The sequence below is a fragment of the Mizuhopecten yessoensis genome, unplaced genomic scaffold (genome assembly GCF_002113885.1).
Source record: "Mizuhopecten yessoensis strain PY_sf001 unplaced genomic scaffold, ASM211388v2 scaffold9987, whole genome shotgun sequence".
Lineage (NCBI taxonomy): Eukaryota > Metazoa > Mollusca > Bivalvia > Pectinida > Pectinidae > Mizuhopecten > Mizuhopecten yessoensis.
In genome coordinates, this window is record NW_018408322.1 from 97087 (window position 1) to 118231 (window position 21145).

The following is a 21145-nucleotide window of genomic DNA, read 5'->3' on the forward strand; positions in this document are numbered from 1 at the left end:
CAGCCCAGCAGTGTGCTAGTTAAGACCAGGAGAGTGACCAGTTACAATTGTTATGTTAGACAAGTAGTTATATAATTGGAGCTGTATGTCAATTTGAGACGCAGGAAGATAAAAAAGGGGAGGTAATGATCAAACAATCGGTCAATATTTACCGGAGGACGCTGTGATGAGTAATGAGGTTCACCAGCTGCTGGTCGTCATTGATCCTCAATCATAACCGTAATTGTAAATACACCGTTTTAAAACATTTGATCCGACCAAAGACCGAACAAGATCATTGTGTGGAGTTTTAAACAATTTTGATCGGGGGACAAAACCTTTTATTCTGCTCCATTCAAAATTTTGTAACGATACGGATTTGCAGGAAATTGGAATATGTATATAGCACTGTAATGGGAGAATGTTCAAATCTATTGATTCTGGGTGACTGATGGAACCTGTGACACAAGTTTACATTGTTCCTGCTATATGGTGAGTTTGTTGATGTTTGGGTTCAGAGCAGTTAAAGAAAAAAAAATCAGAATTCTGTGTGAATAATATCTACAACAACAAATTAAATTTTGTTACATGTATAAGTTTAAAATGAATTTTATTGAAAGAAATTTATTTTAAATGTTGGTCTGATACTTTTAAACTGTTTTAAAATATTATAAATATAGATAACATAGATATATAGACTCTCTTTAGTTCAAAGTACAGTATAATTTTATTAATGAACAACATATTGGTTCATAATGCTAAAATGTTTTTTAAAATCAAAAAATAATCTATAGCTTATGTAATCCAGTTGCTAGGAATGTTTCTTTTTGTTGATATGCTTAACGATGTACTTGTTAGAATATCATAATATTCCTCTTAATGTCATGAATCAATTATTAGAAGAAAGTCTGATAAATCGAAATGTGATATTGACAGATTTTTTTTTTCTTAATTGGTAAACTAAAATCTTTTGATCGTAAGTGTTTGAGATATCAGTCTTTAAACAATACATAAACCTCTCCAGTACTTACTTCTCTTGTCTAATATTTCAATTGTGTTTCACAAAGACCAGATGTTTAGAAAATGGGCTCTCAGGGTTAAACCACAATTCTTCTTGAAGATTCAAGCCTGTTCAAGTTATTTTTATACATCTTTTATAAAACTGGAGGTAAAAAATGATATGTAAAGCAGATTATGTGAAATCATATGTTATGAAAATAATCAGTTGCAAATAGTTATATAGAGAGGGAAAAAGCATTTTAGCAAGCCTTGATATGAACAGAAATGTTACATTAAGCATATTGTGACATTAAGTGGAAAATGCTGTCTGCTTAATATCACATATACATGTATAGAGCCTGTTTAATTGTTTTAATACCTCTGATCTTAATTGGTAAAAATCATTCTTTGTCATGTTACACGCTTAAAAGATTGTTGTTGGTTATTTTTTTGCAAAATGAATAACTTCTTTACCAGGCAAAAGTCTGATTCATTGTAAATTGAATGATAAATAAAAAGTATTTAAAGAATTTCTAGTACTCGGATAAGAGCTCCTGCAAGTTTAGACTGATCCACATTGAAGAGACAAGATGGGTAGACTGTGAGTACAGTAATTCTCACTGAAGTGCTAACTGTATTTTAGACGTTACAATCATAGAAATATATCCTTGATCCCCTGAGGTTATAGCCGATTTTTAATGTAATTAAATTCACATTTCTCTCCCTAATCGTGTCAAAATACCAGTTCCACTGTGCTAACGCGGACACAATTTCATACCACACTGGAGAGGAACGCACAACAAAATAATCGTGTGTGATTGCTGGGTGCCATCGGTAAAAAAAAATCCGCTTTACGTGTGACAAACATCTAACAGGTCTTGAGTCCTCCCCTTGTGTTAGTTCTGAAAGAATACCATTAGCTAGCGAGTCGCACAGCTGACTGTGATTGGTCGAACGACTGAGGGTATTATTTCACGCCCGTGTAGAACCCTTCTATCTCCGTGTGTGTAATCAATATAGGAAAGGTAGATCGAGAAAGATTAGCAAGTTTTTTGTCGGGTGATACAAGGGTTGATCAGTGGAGTTAAGAACTGAACAGGGAAACTGACACACTATCATTACCTGTCTTAGAGCTAAGGTGTCGAGCAGTTTAAAAACCACAACGCTCGGTCATGGAGTGTCGGAGTTTTGCTAGTTGGATCAAGGTAAAGTGTTTCATCAAATACTCGAGGGATCACGTTAGCTCTTCTCTCTGATACCAGACTTCAGGGTATTATAGTAATGTTGTCAAGTCCTTCAGCAGTTATTCACAATATTGATTTATATTTTCATTTACGTTGCATTTAAGAACTTTTATTACCACTATTATATTAACTTCAATTTTAGTACATGTTTGCTTTACACACATCTGTATTATTAAATCATACAAACATCTGTATTTACATCTGCATTTTAAAATCCTACACACATCTGTATTTTTTAATTATTTACTTCTATTTATTTACTTCTATATATATATCTATTTCATTATGCATGATGTTTTAAAAATCACTTGTAGAATCTATAATTCTTTTCCATAATGAATGAAACAAAACCTGTCGATCATTCTCGTTAAAGTGTTAAGATTTTTTTTTTTTTTTAAATAAGTTAAATATTTTTTTAATTTGGTAGTGCTAATAAATGTGATGTAACCTGCTTGTTTGTAAAGATTGAAATGGAAGAGATTAGTAAGGAATTCCTTTGAAGTTTGTATTTCAAAATAGTTTGAACAATACATATCCCTTTGCTTTAAGGTACTACAAAAGCATTTCTCTGATTTGCAGTAAAGAGCCTTTCACTTTACTCAACGGATTAAAATGTTCGGTGACTTTTAAAACATTTAATTCATTGTTTCAGTGATTCAGCCATGTTTTTCAGTCACCTGAACTTGTCCCTAGGGAAAATGTTTGTAATCATATCTCATTTCACTAAGTCGTTTATCCAAAATAATTTATAACGTATTAAAAACACTTCATCGTAAACTACTTAGTTCAACAATGGTGGCTCGAGTTTGTCGAGAAGAAGTTCAAATACTTACCGAGAGATTTATTAACAAAAGATATTATACCTGCACGAACTGACCAGAAGTGACCAGTACATGGGTTTAGGCTTGACCAGAACATTCACGCTTGATTAATAGCTAAGCTGGACAAATCACAACCAGTTACTTTCTCACAGTATGACTTGACTGTTTATATAAAATGTGTCCTTTTCTACTTTTTCAGAACTTTTCGCAACCTGAAGTAACGGGACTCTAACGGCTAGCAATCAGTGACAGATAAACCCTGTGTGAGAGATGCTGTGATGTGATTCCCCACTGGCATGATCAGATAGAATAGAAACGGAAATATTTAAAGCCAAAATGGCGGAGACTGTTGTGAGAATACTGTTGGTGTTTTCGATGTTAACACTGTCTGGATGTATTGACCTGTTCTACAGCGTCCAAGAGGAACAGACACCACCGGTCATTCTTGGAAATGTGGAGACGGACAGCTCTGTCCTTAACCTCATCGATCCCGACCAGCAACAAAACATCAAATACAGAATCTTGAACACGGCCGAGAGCTTCACAACAAACTTTGACCTTGAGGTCAGTACTGGAGTGCTGAAACTTGATGCAAAACTCGACCGTGAGGCTTTGTGTAATTCGGCTGCAGCTTGTGTGTTACAACTGAGCATTGCTGTGGCGTCTTCTGATAAGTTCATCACTTCCATCAAGGTCAATGTCACTGTATTGGACACAAATGATCACAAACCTTTGTTCTCAAGGAGTTCCATTTCGGTACCGATCTCTGAGCGGTCGTCTGTGAATCTAACATTTCCCATCATTGGTGCAACAGATTTGGATGCTGTCGGTCTAAACAATTCCAAAATTTCTTACCAGATCTTCCCGAACAGCGAGACATTTGGTCTTAAACTGATGTCAGGTTCACAGGGTAGTACTGATGTCAGCCTCATTCTGAAACAGACAGTTGACCGGGAGAAACTTGACAACTATCAGATCTATGTGGTGGCTAAGGATATGGGTGTCCCTCAACTGTCCAGTACGCTGACTGTTGATGTCACCGTCGAGGACTACAATGACAACAAGCCAGTCTTCACGAAGAATCGATACAATGCTACTGTCCGGGAGGATGTCGCTATAGATACAGTGATACAGACAGTTGTGGCTTCAGATTTGGATGCTGCAGATAATGGAAGGGTCAAGTATGAGTTCGTATTTCCACAGACTTTGTTTGAATTGGACGGAGAGTCTGGGGAAATATCAGTCGTCCAGCAGCTCACGTTTTCTGCGGCCCCGCTGGAGTTGTCTGTCCGGGCATACGATCTAGGAACGCCTCAGCAAACCAGTCTCACTCTGGTAGATGTACACATTATTGACATCAACAACCATGACCCTGAAATTAATATTCGTCTCCTTAGTAACTCCAACTCCGCTACAGTTGAGGAAAACTCCAATATTGGAACGCTGGTGGCATATGTTTCCGTCCAAGACAAGGATAGCTCCAATAATGGAAAGGTAAACTGCTCCATTAAAAGCTCTCAGTTCAGTCTGCTCAGAATCTCAAATTCTGAGTATACTGTAGTCACCGCAGAAAAGCTTGACCGCGAGGACAAGATTGAGTATGTCATAACAGTGCTGTGTGAGGACAATGGTCAGCCACGCAGGAACCATTCAGCCAGCTTTATTGTCGAGGTCCTTGACAAGAATGACAACATGCCCATATTCATGCAGGGTGTTTACTATGGCAACCTCACAGAGAACAACCAGGCAGGTAAAATGGTGACTCGCGTGTCTGCCTCTGATATGGATCAAGGAGTGAATGCCGAGGTCCGATACTTCGTAGAAAGTGACTTTGCTGATATGTTCTACGTGGAGCCAACAACGGGCGTGGTCATAGCCAATGTGAGGTTTGACCGTGAAAAGGTCAGCGAAGTCAGGTTTAAGGTGCTGGCCATGGACTCCGGTACGGACATAAAATACACGTCAAACACAACCGTGATAGTGACTATCATAGATGATAATGATGAATACCCGCTGTTCACACAAACAAGATTCAACTTCTCGATAAGTGAGAATCAGAATGCTGACACGTTACTTGGAAATATCTCAGCCACTGACCGCGACATCGGAATGAACGGACAGGTCATGTACTCCCTCCCATCTCAACACCAGATGACCTTACCCTTCGTAGTGTTTCCTAATGGAACAGTCAAATCAAATCGTCCTCTTAACAGAGAATTAAAAAGTAGCTACGATTTCATTGTCATGGCAACAGACAGAGGAGTGCCAGCCTTGAGTAGCACGGCAAAGGTATCGGTCCAAGTTTTAGACAAAAATGACAATTATCCACAAATTATTTATCCTGTCAAAAACAATGGTACAGTTATTGTGTCCCATCTCACACCACCAGGTAATGAGGTGACAAAAATAGATGCATATGACCTTGACGAAGGTCGTAATGGTGCTTTGGTGTTCTCAATGTCGCGAGCTAGTGCTAACGAGTTATTCTACATAGAGGAGACAACCGGGAAGATTTACCTGGCTCAGGAAATCCGCACGGAGGATATTAAAGACTATAACCTCATGATAGAGGTCAGTGACAAGGGCATCGTGCCAAAAAAGAGCGGTGCCGATATTACGCTGAGGATCGAGTTCACAGTGACGGAGGAGACATCTCAACCTGGCATTGGCCAAAATGTTCTCATTGCCATAACAATTGCTTGTGTGACAATCGTGCTATCTCTGGCAATCTTAGTGACAATATTTTTAATAAGGAGGGGGGACTCGTCCAAGGGGAGTGGGCGGGGCAGTCTCACCGAACATGAGGAAGTGAAAGTGACAGAGACACTACAAATTCCTCCCAAAAAGCCATGCTTAGCCAGGGAGGGGGCACGCTCACCCCTCCCAGAAAACAACAATAGTGTTCATTATGATGTGAAAAAAGAAGTTAGTTTTTCAATGGACGATCACGATCACAGGGATTCTGGGATATTTATGATTGCCAACGATCACTCCAGTCCTGTACCCATGACAAGACAGAGTAAAACACGTCAGCTACAGGTGAGTGAAACAATCCTGGTTAACGAGTTTTTGTCTCTTGTTCAGGTTATCTCTACAGACAAATATACTTAAAGATGTATGCTACCTTACTTTGACATCAAGACTTAAAGATGTATGCTACATACCTAACTGTGACATGGAGACTTAAGGATGTATGCTACCTTAGCAGTGCCATACTTCTCTTTTACAAAAAATTACAAGTTAATGTTAAGAAAATGATTTAACTAGAATAAATTGTAATAGAAATGGCACAACATGCATTGTTATACTCTGACATTTAATGTTATTTCTTAGAGAATGTGTACTACTATTTGGCAAAAAGAAGGATAACTGTTAACAAAATCAGATGTTTTGTCTACCAGGTAGCATATAACCTTAAGACAGTTGGTGTCAGTGATATGTTTGATAGGGTACGTGAGACCTTAAAACATATTCAATAACTCATACATTAGTTTACTGAACATAGAAATGAAGATTCCATAAAGATTGATCAATAAGTTAAAGAAAAATTGTAACCGAAGATTTGTGACAGTTTTATGTCCATTACAGATTTTTTAGGGTTACAAATCGGTGTTACTTTACTAAGGAAAATATCAATCTTATTTCTCTTGGGCAATTTTACCTATATTGTCCCCAAAATTTTTACAAATTTTCTCAAACAGAACAGCCAGTGAAATTGAAAGAAAAAAAAATCAAGTGTACAAAGTTCAAACAATGCAGCAAACATAGACTTAAGTATACAAACTTCAAATGATGCAACAGACATTTACTCGAGGCACAGATATATGTACATTGTACTATTAATTACAGTCGTATGAAGTGTTAACAACAGGTGTTTCTACATCTGAGATGGTACATTAAAAGGATGTTAGAATAGATACCAGATATTTCCATCCCGGAGCATTTAACTGATGTAAGTCCTTTCCGAGGTTTGCTTACAATAGGTAGACGGTACTTGGTACGGAGATACTCTGATCTTGATTCTTATAGTTGTTAAGTGTTGACAGGTAAAAGTAGCTAGTATACGATAGTTATCACTTATCATCACCTGGACAGGTGAGGCATATAGCTATCTCGTTAGTACCAGTGGAGGGGTCATTACGAGATACAGATGACTGATGAGGTATCAGGAAAGACCAGGCTCTGCATGAAGACCAGGGGCCTTCACTTTAGTCAACATACTTTGGTAGTCGTTTATCTCCGTAGATCAACACGTGATCAAAATGTGACGGCTAAAAACTATTACGTAACTTTCTGATTGATGTGTGCTATTACAGACCATTTCTGCGGTTTGAATCTCCGTCAGAATCTATAGATGGTAATTACGATGTGATTTTGGTTATTTAATATCGGGATTGTAATTGTATCTAGGACCAAAGAGACATCGTAGCCGAGATTCGGTAATTACTATAGTAGTAACTGTAGTAGTTATAGCTCTATTGTGTTTGTACTATTACGTAACATCTCCATTACTCACAGAATTATCACAGAAGGTTAATCCCAGTCATCTATAATATTTACCATGTGTGATTTACATAATGCTCGGAGATTGCAGAGATTTAGACAATTAAGTCAGGTATTCCATTTCCTATACGATTGAAATCATTCAGATTATACCAGTAACTTAAAGCTACTTGGAGAGATTGGAAAGGATACTGAAGTGTTAAAATACCTAATAAATATTTTCACTTTTAAAATGGTCCAATATTATTTCCGCTTTTCATGTTACATAAAATCAGTGAATTCACAGTTCTTAAAATGTTTTAACTGAATGAATATTCTAAATTTATTTTTACATTTTATGTTCAAATTTAGTTTGATTGAAATTTTATTCATTTTAATTTAGGAAAATAACATGAATAAACATGTAATTTATTTTTCGGAGATAGGGATATAAAGAGATGATACCATTTTTCATTTGATTTGAAAAAGAAAATTATAAACTGCTAATTATTATCCTTAAATTAATGTGAAAATAATGATAAAATGAAGAATAATATTTTTAACTGTGTTTTTATTGTCCAAATTTGACAGTATAATGTTGTGTAAAACTCAGAAATGATAAATAAATTTTGGAAATTCTGGATATAAAATATATTTTATTCCGAGTCTTGCATGGAAAAAATTATGCGAATCATATCTTGGTGTACATTTCACACTTGCGCTAGTTCTCACCTTCAGGGTAGAAAAGTGACCACTTTCAAGTATAAACAGGATGATATTTGGACATCTCGGTATAAATATAGATTGTAAATTTCAAAGTTTGTATAAATTTGCACTGAGCATGATTTCTATGTTGATTTTCAACACCCCTAATCTAAGTCCCTATGAATAAATTAAAACAGTATTTATCAGTAGTGTCACAGGATACTCCAGTCAACAAACTCGGCACTGAGGATCGTCCAAACTGACACTCGTTGAGGATTTGTAAACAAACTCCGCCATGATTCTATCGTTTAGACACATCTAGAGGGCTTGGGGATCAAATTGGCAATGTAAGATGGCTATCAAGAAGCTCCGGATAGACCGCTCTGATAGCTCTTTCGTTGGACATAGACAAACAAACTAAATAGAAAATAATTTAGACAAACTTCCACACTATTGTAACCAGACTTGTTTAAAGTTAATATTATCGTGTAGTGGGAGACGTCAAACTTTGACTTTAATCCCTGATCAATGTTAAACATTAGGATGACACGTAGGAATCTGAACGGCAAAAGTGGGCTAGGGCAAATAGTTTTCACGTAATGGTTATCTCATCCTCGGAAAGTCCTACCCCTGGTTAAACAACGCACAGCAGGGCAGAGCGAACATTGCAGGATACGAATAATTCAAATTCTATAGCTCTGCAAGCAAGAGTTGAATAACAGGCGGATAGGGTATTTGTTGGATGGTATCTCGCACCAGGCTTTGTCTATACACGGGTAAACAATGGTCGCCACAAGCCTTCTACCCACTGCGTGATTTTCTACATATCTCTAAAAACTTCAACACGAAAACAAAATTCTTTGTCAAAAAGAACAAAAATAGGTAATGGAAGTTATTGAGATAGCCTAACTCCTTTGTGAGTTTTTTGTGTTAAATGATATTTTGCTAAATGATAGAAGGCCGAGAAAAACGATATTATGTCAGGCATATTGTGTTTAAACAGGAAGTGTCTGTATCAGTGGGTTAAAGTTTCAGGGGCGATCATGGCATCGATAGGTAATGTGAGGTGTTGAAATGTTGAAAATAAACATACTTTGTTTACAGATGTCATTTCAACTTTCAAAAACAATAACTCGACAAAAGTACTCTAAGCATGTCAGGGCCGGTTTGACAATGGAGAATATACTGTTGTGGATAATGACACAGTGTTTTCCTTTGACAGTTTTTATAGACACAGGTAATTACAAGACCTACAGAGAGAGTATTCACTTACATTGTACACAAGTTGCCTGAACCATTTTTAAAAAATGAACACATCTTTTTAAATGGGAATAAACAAGTTTAGCTGCGTTTAAGTATATATATGATTCATCCTTACATCGCTTTGATTTTTTTTTTTTAAAAAGAGTGAATATTTTTTATAATAGTTTTCTAGTATATAATAATTGGATAATATTTTTGAAATTCTTGGGTAAAATTGTTGATGAAAAAGTAGATTTCTATCTTATCTTATTTTGGAGATATCTGATTGAAAACACAAGATGATAACTTGCTGTAAGACAAAAATAATCAAAATTGAAATAAAAAAGTGATTTTTAATTAAATTTAAGTTTATGTAAATTGTAATACATGTGATAAGGGTAGATGTGTCAGCTCTGTAACCTGTTGGGTCTTTCTTATAATTTAGGGTCAAAAGAAATACAATAGGTACCTTAAAACTAATAGGTGACTATATTTGTATGTTGATGTGACCTTACACCAAGTACCTGGTATTTATAAGTCTGAAATTAATTTACAAAATATATCGCCTTTGCAATCAAAAATGACTTGGAATGAAAAAAACAGGTATTTTGTGGCTAAAGACAAGTGTGATTCTTGAATATCTGACTGTCATTTGAATAGTTTGTAATTGTTTCAATTCCTTTTTCAGACATTCATATCCCAGCAGCCCCCAACTCGAGATAAACAGGAGAGGCGTGGGGCCGATCCCGCGCAAGACGAACTTCATCGCATGGCATCCATACGACTTCACGAAAAACTGATGCATTCCTACAATAAACCCTTGGTCTACCACCCCGACGAGGTAAATTGAGATAAGATACTTACAATGTGTTAAGTCCATTTCAGATAGTAATGTTTTAGAGTAGCAACATGATAGAAAATGTACTATTTAGTGCTTTACAGAGTCAAACTTTTATGGTTTCATAATTTTGATCGGAACACATCCCTTTTTTTCTCTCTTAATTTAGGATAATACCATTAATGTCATCAATATTTCTGACTATATCTCTCATTTAAAAGTGATATACACTAAATTGTATTGTTGGTTTTTCCTTTTTATTGGTTTTTACAAAGAATCAAGTATTTGCTAGTATATTGTACCTGGTATGTGGTGAATATTACTAGGAATTATTTTCATGTTGGCTAAGATCATTTCATAGTGATGAATATTCCTAAAATAAAACTGCAGGTCATTTTTTAAAAATAAGAAATTTGAATCATAATTGATCAATTAAGTTTTCCGTTATTAGTTATCAAATTAAACGTATTAAATTAATAAGTTTGCATGCATGGAGTCTGTGAGAAGAATGAAGGAGGTCATGCTTCAGGTGATCACTGTATCTACGACTTAAAATTTCAATAACTGCTAATTACTTGGCCAATTTTTTTTATAATGTAAACAATAAGTTGTGTTCCTGGTATGGGGTCGTGCTAGGACTTGGACGCTAAGTCTGTTAATTACATTTAGCTGACTATATGAGTCAGCTATCCCATAGAGTCACAAGTACATACAACACACGAGTGGATTAAATGCCAGATTTACACGACTAAACCTTTGTTGTGAAAATGACACACTTTCCTGTAAAATACCAAATTCCTTCCCTTAGTTTCTATTGTGATCCTCCAGTGTGGGAAGAATGGCGGGATTAAAATCGGATTATTTTTACGTAAGGATTGTCCTATTGGGGCGTCATCGCTTTCTCTGTGTCAAAACCACAGCTTTCCTTCACAAACGTCACCTAATGTCAGTCCCCGTGTCAAATCCTCGGATTTGCTGGGCTCAAAATGTGTACCAAGCAGGCAGAGTGTGAACAAACATAAGACCCCCACCTTACATTCTTTTGTTAGAACTTATACAGAACACAATTCAATTAACGTGGTTTAATGAAGGGGGAGTAGCCCCAGAATACATGTCATTCTGAGATCAAAGTCTAGGTTCCTAAAGTAAACATCTTGAACATTTGAAAGTTAAATTTGATAAGTTGTGTCTATTTTAAATTTATCAATCAGGGAAATTGTTTATTGTTTGAAATATATCTAAAGTGAATTATAATGAAAAATATAGGAAGTCTTTACTTAATTATTTTTTTCTTCTCAATTTGCTGTTATCTTTGTAAAATAATTTGTAGTGTAAATAAAATTACGCATCTGTCCAAATATTTCTTTTTTCAGATTTTATAAATTATCCTTGTAACTGGTTTGGTACAAGAAAAACTATTATACAGAAAAAAGAATAATTTCTAGCTTTACAAGCATGGCTGATTTATACAAAAATTCAAGAAAATCTCTGTGAATATTTTTATAGACTTTTTCAATCAAAGAAAAATATATGAAATTATTAATGATTTTAAGATTTCAATAATATGCTCCATTTGATTTTATATAAAAATGTGTGTGCACTGGACCGAAATTTGAATAATAATATATGTAGGATTGAGGGTAAGTTAGGTTTAATAGAATGTGTAAGAGTGTTTTCTATCGTGGTCTGTCAAATACTGATACACATCTGTGTTCAGTGCAAATGTTTAGGTGATCAGGACCGAGATCTTGAATAGGATACCCTATTTTTCACGGATAATTTCTCCCAAGTATTTTTCACACTATCGGTCAGTGAGAGCAGTTTTAGGAGTGAGTTTGGGTGATGTTGTATTTTCATGAAGCTGAACTGAAATGTTAAAAAATCAGACTTATTATGTTTATAAAAGAAATATTTTAGTCAAAGACTTTTGAAGAATTTTGTTTTCATAAAAACGTTTATTTAGATGGTTTGTATGAAATGTGGACCTGAAATGTGTATTCTTGGGGGTATGCTGTTGACTGAGAGTGGCTACTATAATAATGATAGTCACACCAGTCAGACCAGATTGCAAGAATATGCAGGGTCAGAGATTGTTGAGAAAAGTACGGTCAATGCTGAAACAGCGGACAATTGGAGAAAGTGTGAAAGAATCAGATATGCAATGGAATATTTTCTATAGGTATTGGGTCTGGCATATGCAGGGTCAGAGATTGTTGAGAAAAGCACGGTCAATGCTGAAACAGCGGACAATTGGAGAAAGTGTGAAAGAATCGGATATGCAATGGAATATTTTCTATAGGTATTGGGTCTGGCTTTCCACGACAGCTTTAAGGGGTCTTATAATGCAGTAAAGAATAATTCTGTTAGGTTGTCCCTCCCTCTGAGATGGTGTCAGGGTAATTAATTTAGTTCTCTGTCCTCTGTAGTGGAGGACGGACTGTAGTTTTAGAGGGTACAATTTCTCGCTGAGCCTGGATGAAAACTGTCATTGTGGCGGTGGACACGGTAAAGGTGGCGTCCCAGTGGGGCGGCTCTAATCAGAACCGGTCACTGCTGTGGTGACCAGTGTCCACTCGACACCTCTGGCCAGGACTCTGACACCACTGTCCGCTGGACCTGACAGCTCTATTGGGGTAGATTGTTACAATCGGCATAATCAGAGGTCTCCTTACTTCTCTCAGCGCTTCTATCCGATTCCCACCGTCTACAATCTGTTGCTTTTTTGTACATGTATGACATCGTCTTTTCATTGCCTTTCATCGCCGATTACATGTCCCCAAACATTGCTACTTGACCTGCCATACCAGCTACTTATCAAATAAAAAAGTCAAACTCCGACATTTTTCAAGAAAATTAACTGTAATTAAAGCCAAATGGTCAGTCAAGGGTAGAAATCAAATTCATGCATTTACCAGCATTAAAAAGAATACAAACTACAATTAAGAGGAATTCAATTCCTTGAAATTCATGTATTTTGGATAAAAGTGCCTGCAAGTAAAACAAAAAAAGGCTACTAGGGGGTTATAATTCAGGTATTTTGAAGGCAAAAGGATTTGGAGCTTAATTTTTGAGCTTATTTTTTTTTTATAAGGAAATGTGAAGTGAGATGTTTTTGAAGACATGGTAATTGATTAAGAATGATCATCTGTATTGTTTATGTGATTTTTGTTTTACCTGTAACATTTTATTTTGAAATTGTTCAACATTCTGTCTTGGTACAGTTAAGTCTGGTAAGCATATTTATATACAACACAAATATAAAGTTAATATTGCTGTAATGAATTAAAGAATAATGAATTAGGAAGAGAAAAAGAATACTAAACACTATAAGAATTAGTATTATTACAGAAATATAAGAAAAAACAATTGTTTGTGAGACATTCCATTTTACAATTTTATTCAACAATATGTTAAGCTGACAGTACTTTGCACTGTAGTTGCAAATGAATGGAGGTGAAAAATGACAACACTTTTTACCCAGGAAATAGTGCCATTTTTCACCTGATGAGGATTGATACTTGTAATTCTGCCGATAACATCATCACCAGATTTTAAGATTACTAGAATTCTTTTCTAAATAATCCATCAATAGTTTTTATACCTGGATGTACATATTTTTCCCTGTAGTTTGATTTCCAGTTCCTGTGTCCTTACCAGGTCCTCAATGCCCACTGAGAATTAATCATTCATCTCTTGTATTGCTATGAGTTTTTAAAATGAACATTCTTTTAAACTCAAACTCTCTCACGAAGAATCACCCAACATGTAAACTCATAATTTGTATAATCTACATTTTTTTCAGTGAAACATATTTTTTCCCCTGTGTCTAAGCCAGAGTATATCATCAAGAAATAATTTGGTTATACTCAAAATTTACGATAAATTATTACCACGTAAAAGTCTGTCAGTCCAAGTCAGGTCTGTAAAAGTTTCAAGTGTAATATTGTATGCGTCATTCTACAAATTAAACCTGTGTATCTGTTCATTGACTATCCCTGTATCCTATATAAACTTCAGGCTTACTCGCACCTAAATATCTAAAGCACGCCCCTTCTTGATTTAAATTATGGAGATGAATTGGATAAAATACCATGGAATTTTCTAATTTCCGTATCATTTAAATTTCTCGCAAAGTTTCCTATCTTTGAGACATCAGTAAAAAAATAATTGAAACCTCAATCGTTACAGTCACTTGAGGTATATAATGTTTTCAAATTACAATTTCTTACGGAGTTCTGTTTAATTTCCTACCCCTTTGACAGTGACAATAAATGGTTGTCGAATGTTTGAATCACTGTATTAACAGATAAAATCTTCCTCTGGATGTGTAAGGTGTGTAGACTTGGGGGCATTTTAGAATAAATATGTAAATTTTGAATAATGAACGATATCAACAATGTCGCTAAATCATATTTACATCAAATCATGAGATTAATTTTTGATAAATTAACATAATTTTTATGTTTGCTAAAGGTCTTAGTGTTGAGTTTTATTTTTTTCTTGTAAATACTTGACAGATTGTAAGTATAGAAAGATTGGGGTTGATGTTTATACATAGATTGATGATTGGGTGTAATTTCTTCTTTATTAGTAATGAACCTAGGGCATTATGATACAAAATATCACCACTACCAGGTGCTACCCGACAGATAGAAACCAGACAGAAAAAAACGAATTTGTTAAGGTAACTGGAACCAGTCTGTATCAGAAATTTAAAAATTCTAAAACCAGGAAACTAAATAAAATTGTGTGATATTTTTTATGTCATTCCAGAATCGACAGTTATTATTGCTGAAAAAAGGGTTAGAGGACTCGCGTAGCGACAACTCAGGGGAGGTAACTACAGACAGTGGACGGGGTGGCAGCGAGGAAGATATGCACCATGCAAGCATCATGATATAGGATGGCAGGGAATCAACTCATAAAAAAAAGGTAAATAAAGATGAACCAAGGTTTTTTGAATCACCTCCTGGATGTTGGCAAAATTAATTATCTCCCCCTTGGAATTTTTTCTTTCAAATTTTAAAATGTAATTTTTCCACTATTTTGATATCTTAAATTAATTGTTGTGAAAAAATACACTGTTTTCCAACCACTCTCAGATGAAATATATATCTGATTTTTCTGGTATTTTTTCCTATATTCCATCTGTCCACTGACAAATAAATACATCAGGCAGTGCCATTGGCTATGTGTGTATACATTCTTTGTCAAATGGACTTTATAAAAAAAGACTGAAGTGAATACCTACTGGCAACATAAAATGAGTCAATTTCTTTTATATATTTTTTTTTCTTTCAGGCAATTTTACATGATATGGCAGTGAAGAAAAAAGAAGTGATATTTAACTATATAGGGTAACATGGAAGATGGCTATAAATATAGCCAGAGGTCAGGAACTGTACAAAGGTCAAGGTTAGAGGTCAACCAATAACTGATGCTCAGAACTCCAGCCAAATTACTATAGATCAACTCCCTAGTTGACTGACCATGTCTGTGTTCCTGTGACAGGTCATCAGGTGCACATCTGATTTTACAGGTAAATTTTGCATTTAATTATTTTCCCTAAAAATAACAGATCTTATATAATGGTTATGAGATGTACTGTTCATCATTGACCTTTTGTCTTATGGAGTGAATGTTAGATGGTTACTCAATGAATATTTCACTTATTTTCCAGGCCATTCATCAATTCGTTTACTCTTCATTTAAAAATTAAAAAGAAATCGATGAAAAATACATTTGACCAAAACAATCATCTACAGTGAGTAATATAAGTATAACATCTATGAAGATACTGTGTAAAGAAAAAGATAACGAGACAGATTTTTGTTATAATTGAAATTATCGAAATTATTCCAAATTTTATTTTTAGAGTATGTTGACTTAACTCTAGAAGAAGTCTTAAGATATTTAAAAAAAAGACAAGCTTACAAATTTCTGAGAAATATTGATTGAGGAATCACCAAAAACAGAAGTGACAGTCATAGAGAGTCGTTTCTTGTAATTAGAAATGATCTACTAGACTGGTATATGTTTTATATGGCCGAACTTTATAGACAGGTGTTTGTTATATATACAGGTGTCCTTTATAGATGTCTAGGTGTTTGATATATAGAGATGACCTTTATAGACAGGTGTTTGTTATACAGAGGTGACCTTTATAGACAAGTATTTGTTATATTCAGGTGACCTTTATAGACAGGTGTGTGTTAAATAGAGGTGAATTATAAAGACAAAAGACTTGTGTTCTTTGTAAAGAGGTGACCTTTAAAAACCTTTTTCATAAAGATGTTTATTTTCATTGATGTTTGTTATAAAGATGGCTTTCTAAAGACTACATATGTAAATGTAAAGTTGAGCTCCCTTTTTTTGCATTTCTATGATATTCGTAAGTTTTAATTTGTTCTATCTTTTAATATCGTTCCAGATTGGACCAGCTGTACTGAAGCTACTTCTCAGGAAAATGGATGTAATTGTTTTGCTTAAAGCAACAAGACTGTGAATGTGATCCCCCATAGGGATTGAGTTCTTAATATTCCTTCAAAAGGACAATTACATGTTATGTATTTTTTCATGAGATTCCCACAAGTTTCTTCCATATGCTCGGTACATATGCTGCTGCTGCTGAAGATGTATTTTCGTGCCTGTTGATGATATTCTACAAAAGGTCCTGACCACTTACAAAGTCTGTTGGCCACTCATAATGACACAATGTAAATTATGATCTCAAGCCTAAAAAAAAATGTTATTGTCAAAACCAATCATAATTCATCTCTTATCAACCAATTACAGGCCATCTCTCATTAACCAATCACAGTCCATCTCTCATCAACCAATCAGTTATCTGCTCATGAATGAGGACAATTAAGTTACTGAATTGTCAAAATTGTATTGTTATGACCATGAAATGTTATTTATTTTCTAGTCCTGTAATAAAACCATTTTGTACACATTTATTACCGCGACTGAAACTGTTTTGTACTGATATTTATTATGTTATTGTTTTATATACAACAGTAATAAACAAAATTTAAAACATTTGTGCCATGTTACATTATTTATATTTGAGATTTTTCTCAGACATGTCAAATAAACTGCAAAGATACTTTATTAGTACAATTTTGTTTCCTTATATCATCAGCAATTTTCAAGTTTCAAATATTTAGTGGAACAGTTATCTGTAGCATGTTTGAAGGCAGGGATTTTATTTTGGCAGTTATAATATTATTAAGGTCTTCTGAATGCAGAAAGTGCAAAAATATAATTCTTGCAAAAATGAATAGGTTTACAATGTGTGACTTGAAATACAAAAAAAAACCACTTTGATATGATGCCCCTTGTGTCATTTGCCACCTATTTTACTGCCAAGATATTTCAACGTCTCCGTTTCTCGTTTTTTTAAGAATTCCCTTATATATTCCCCACAATTTATTGATTAATTTTCCCTTGACAAATAGTGGCAGGCAGCATAATGAGGTTTACTGTATATGGATCTGTCAAATATACACAAAAAATTCCTGACTCAGTATTTAGAAATTATTTCTTATAAATATATACAACAATGTTTCCTAGCTTATATGGATAATCCTATTTAAACACAGCAGTAACTGTCTCCTATGAACAGGGCAGTTATACTTTGCTAGTTTGATTAGTTTAAACGTATTTTACTGTAATTTAAATTCAATGGGAGTTGGGCACAAGTTTAACAACTTATATGGAGCCATTTCCCTACAATATTTTAAAACAAATTTTGAAGATGGCATATAACATATATATATTTACATTGGCTTTACTTTGCTAAATCACAGGAGCCGGAAATTCTGTCCAAATTTAATAATAACAGTAAATAGAACAAACAAAAAAAGTCTATTTTTTAAGCATATTTTAGGTTTCTTTTTGTATTACTGTTGTTATTAATTTTGGACAGAATTTCAGGCTCCTGTGGCTAAATACAGCAACTTGTCCTAGCTAAATACTTTCCAACTCAATATGTAAGTCATTTACAGCTACATATATAGCAACGATTCCCTGCTAAACCTACAGCAAATCCTTCATAGCTATGTACATTGCCCATAGCTGTATACCTCAATGCCTTTATTTCTGTTGAACAATACAGCAACAATTTTTTCTAAACATAAAACAATAAAACTACATTATATACGACACAGATTCATATATGCTGTTTTATTAGTTATAAAACTTAAATCAGAATAATTTTATAAGCATCCCTAGAAAAATCAAATATATTTATCGGTTTATCATGATCAGTTTGTGACTATTGGTTGTCTTAAAACATCTGGTACAAGGGAGATAACTCAAATACACAATCTATGGATTTTATAAGTTATTCATTAAGTCTTGAAGTGATATTAAAATTTCATCACATCTACCCTAAAAATAGTTTGTTTTCTGTTTTACCCATGAAATATAACTTGGTATTCAGATCACCGCTAAATGGTATGGAACAGTTACTTCAACAATGCTACGTAATGATGTAAGGAGTGAAAATGTTAGATAACTGAATTTTTTGACAAAAAACAAAAACATTTTTAAAAAAGTTGACTGATTTGAAATAATATTTTTACACAGTGATGTGTGCTCTGTTTTCATCGTTTTTAAGTCTACAACATAAAATAACCTTAAATAAAAACAGGTTTTCTGTATGCAGTGAGTGTTTCAATTAGGGGGATTTACACACATGTCCCTCTGTTCCTCCAACTTTTGAGCCCCTACCATCACCGATGAGTCCTAGAAGGACGAAACAGCTGTATGCTACAATGTAGTTCATTTTCGGGCATACTGTATCTATTACAAAATATTTAAAGGTACAGTCATCCGTGTGTGTGTTACATTTCTCTTTCAACATATATGAAAAATCCTGGAAGATTTTTTTTTTAAATATCTTCGCCAATATAAACACCATACATTTAATTACTCAATGCAATAACAACAACAAAACTAAAAAATGGTTTTCATAAAAATGTTGCAACAATTCAATGGCCTAAACATTTTTGAAGTTGTTCTTTATGGCCAAAAATATAAACACATTGCTATTTTTGTGTAATCATAACATCGTTTTAATGACTGCCTCGAGCTCGTGTCGTGTAAAGTAAAGATTAGTAATATCGGATACAGACCTTTTTTTAAACAACGCATGCAGCCTAGTATCCAGTTCAGTTCCTAGGCCGAGTTTCCTTTGGCCCTGACACCATACTTAGACATACTGACAGATAGATGTCTGGTGGAGTCTAGCCCGAGTTTCCTCTGGCCCTGACACCATAATTAGACATACTGACAGATAGATGTCTGGTGGAGTCTTGCCCAGTTTCCTCTGGCCCTGACACCAGACTTAGACATACTGACAGATAGATGTCTGGTGGAGTCTTGCCCAAATTTCCTCTGGCCCTGACACCAGACTTAGACATTTTGACGGATAGATGTCTGGTAATCTTTCTGTCAGAATGTCTAAGTCTGGTGTCAGGGCCAGAGGAAACTCGGGCTATTCAGTTATGTACATAAACATGTCAAAGTCCTTGTAAACACCATTTCCTATAGCTAGGCACAAACACAGTACCCAGCCTTCCAAAAGACCAACGAGCTAATTAGCATAATCTCCTGAGGATTCCTGTGCTACATCCCTATACATGTAGCTGCCTCCAGCACGTCCATCCTTAGATGACCTTAGCTGTTCATATGACGTTAAGGTATTACATACAGGCTGATGTCGGTGTTTATAGTATGTGATGGGCTCATACATTTTCCTCAAAATAAAAAATATATATAGAAGTTGGTTGGTATACCCATGTCAATAACAATGACCTCCTTTGCAGAAGTTATTTGTCGAAAATGTTCTTGATTTAGTCTGAAAAGCAACTTTGACTGTAGAATTTGAGTGGCGAAAAATTGCATTACATATTATAATTCATCTAAAAAACTTACCTGCACATGCATTCCTGAAGTATCCATGTATTCAATATTGTCAAGAAAAATGTTACAAAATGCTTCAAATATCAAGAATGATGGCATGTATTTACATTGGATATTTTACAATTATTCATAAAGCTAACAAGGCTTTTCAAGCCAGATTACCTAAGTGAGACCTGTAGTGAATGGTGTACAGGTAAAGTCTCACTTGCTTTGCATGCTTTTTTCCAACCTCAGTCAGACTTGTTGGCTTTGTGCTCAGTTGTGATTTATTTAGTGGAAATGTATGCCATTATTCTGGAGATTTGACACATTTTTTTTTACATTTTTCTAGATAATAGTGAATACATGGATACTTCAGGAATGCATGTACAGGTAAGTTTTTTCATGAATTATAATATTCAATGCTATTTTGTCATGGGTATACCAAGCAACTTCCATTTTTTTTTTTTTGAGGAAAAACTATGAGCCCATCACATACTATATACACTGACATTAACCTGTATGAAATACCTTAAACCCTACCCGACCCACCGACCCCTGCAGGCAAATCACCAGATAATTCAACTGTCGTTTTTCATTCCTAGAGTTGCCTCGCCTTGTATCAGTGATAAGCTAATATAAGGTAGCTATAAGTTGGTTAGAGTAACCGTTTTCTGATCAGAGGTTCACGTTTCGAATCCCCATTCTGACCCCGTTGCATATTTACTTTCATAATCATATTGTTTACCTTTATTTAATCTATTGTTTTACACAAAAGTTCCGCTCAGTATGGGTTTCTTTTCATAAAGGAAGTGTGAACGTAATTTTCATACCGGTTGAAAAAGTTTCCAATTTATTGTCATTTTTTTGGCATTGGTGTAGGTATCCTTAACCCTTGAACATGACCATGGCCATCGCTCGGTGCG

At 34.8% G+C, this 21145-nt stretch overlaps 1 protein-coding gene across 5 annotated transcripts in view; it reads left to right on the plus strand.

The window, feature by feature from the left end:
- The window catches only part of LOC110459227 (protocadherin-9-like), a 62450-nt gene extending 45103 nt beyond the window's left edge, over positions 1 to 17347 (plus strand). For 3 of the 5 annotated variants that reach the window (XM_021511385.1, XM_021511387.1, XM_021511388.1), the window contains 5 exons: positions 3243 to 6082; positions 10161 to 10313; positions 15084 to 15242; positions 15612 to 15849; positions 16741 to 17347. In XM_021511385.1, the coding sequence (XP_021367060.1) occupies positions 3380 to 6082; positions 10161 to 10313; positions 15084 to 15212 (2985 nt within the window). In that variant the 5' untranslated portion in view covers positions 3243 to 3379 and the 3' untranslated portion in view covers positions 15213 to 15242; positions 15612 to 15849; positions 16741 to 17347. Of the gene's footprint in view, positions 1 to 1917; positions 2184 to 3242; positions 6083 to 10160; positions 10314 to 15083; positions 15243 to 15609; positions 15850 to 16740 lie in introns of those variants that run through there. The other 2 variants (XM_021511386.1, XM_021511389.1) reach the window with 2 other exon arrangements.
- The last annotated feature ends 3798 nt before the right edge of the window (positions 17348 to 21145 follow it).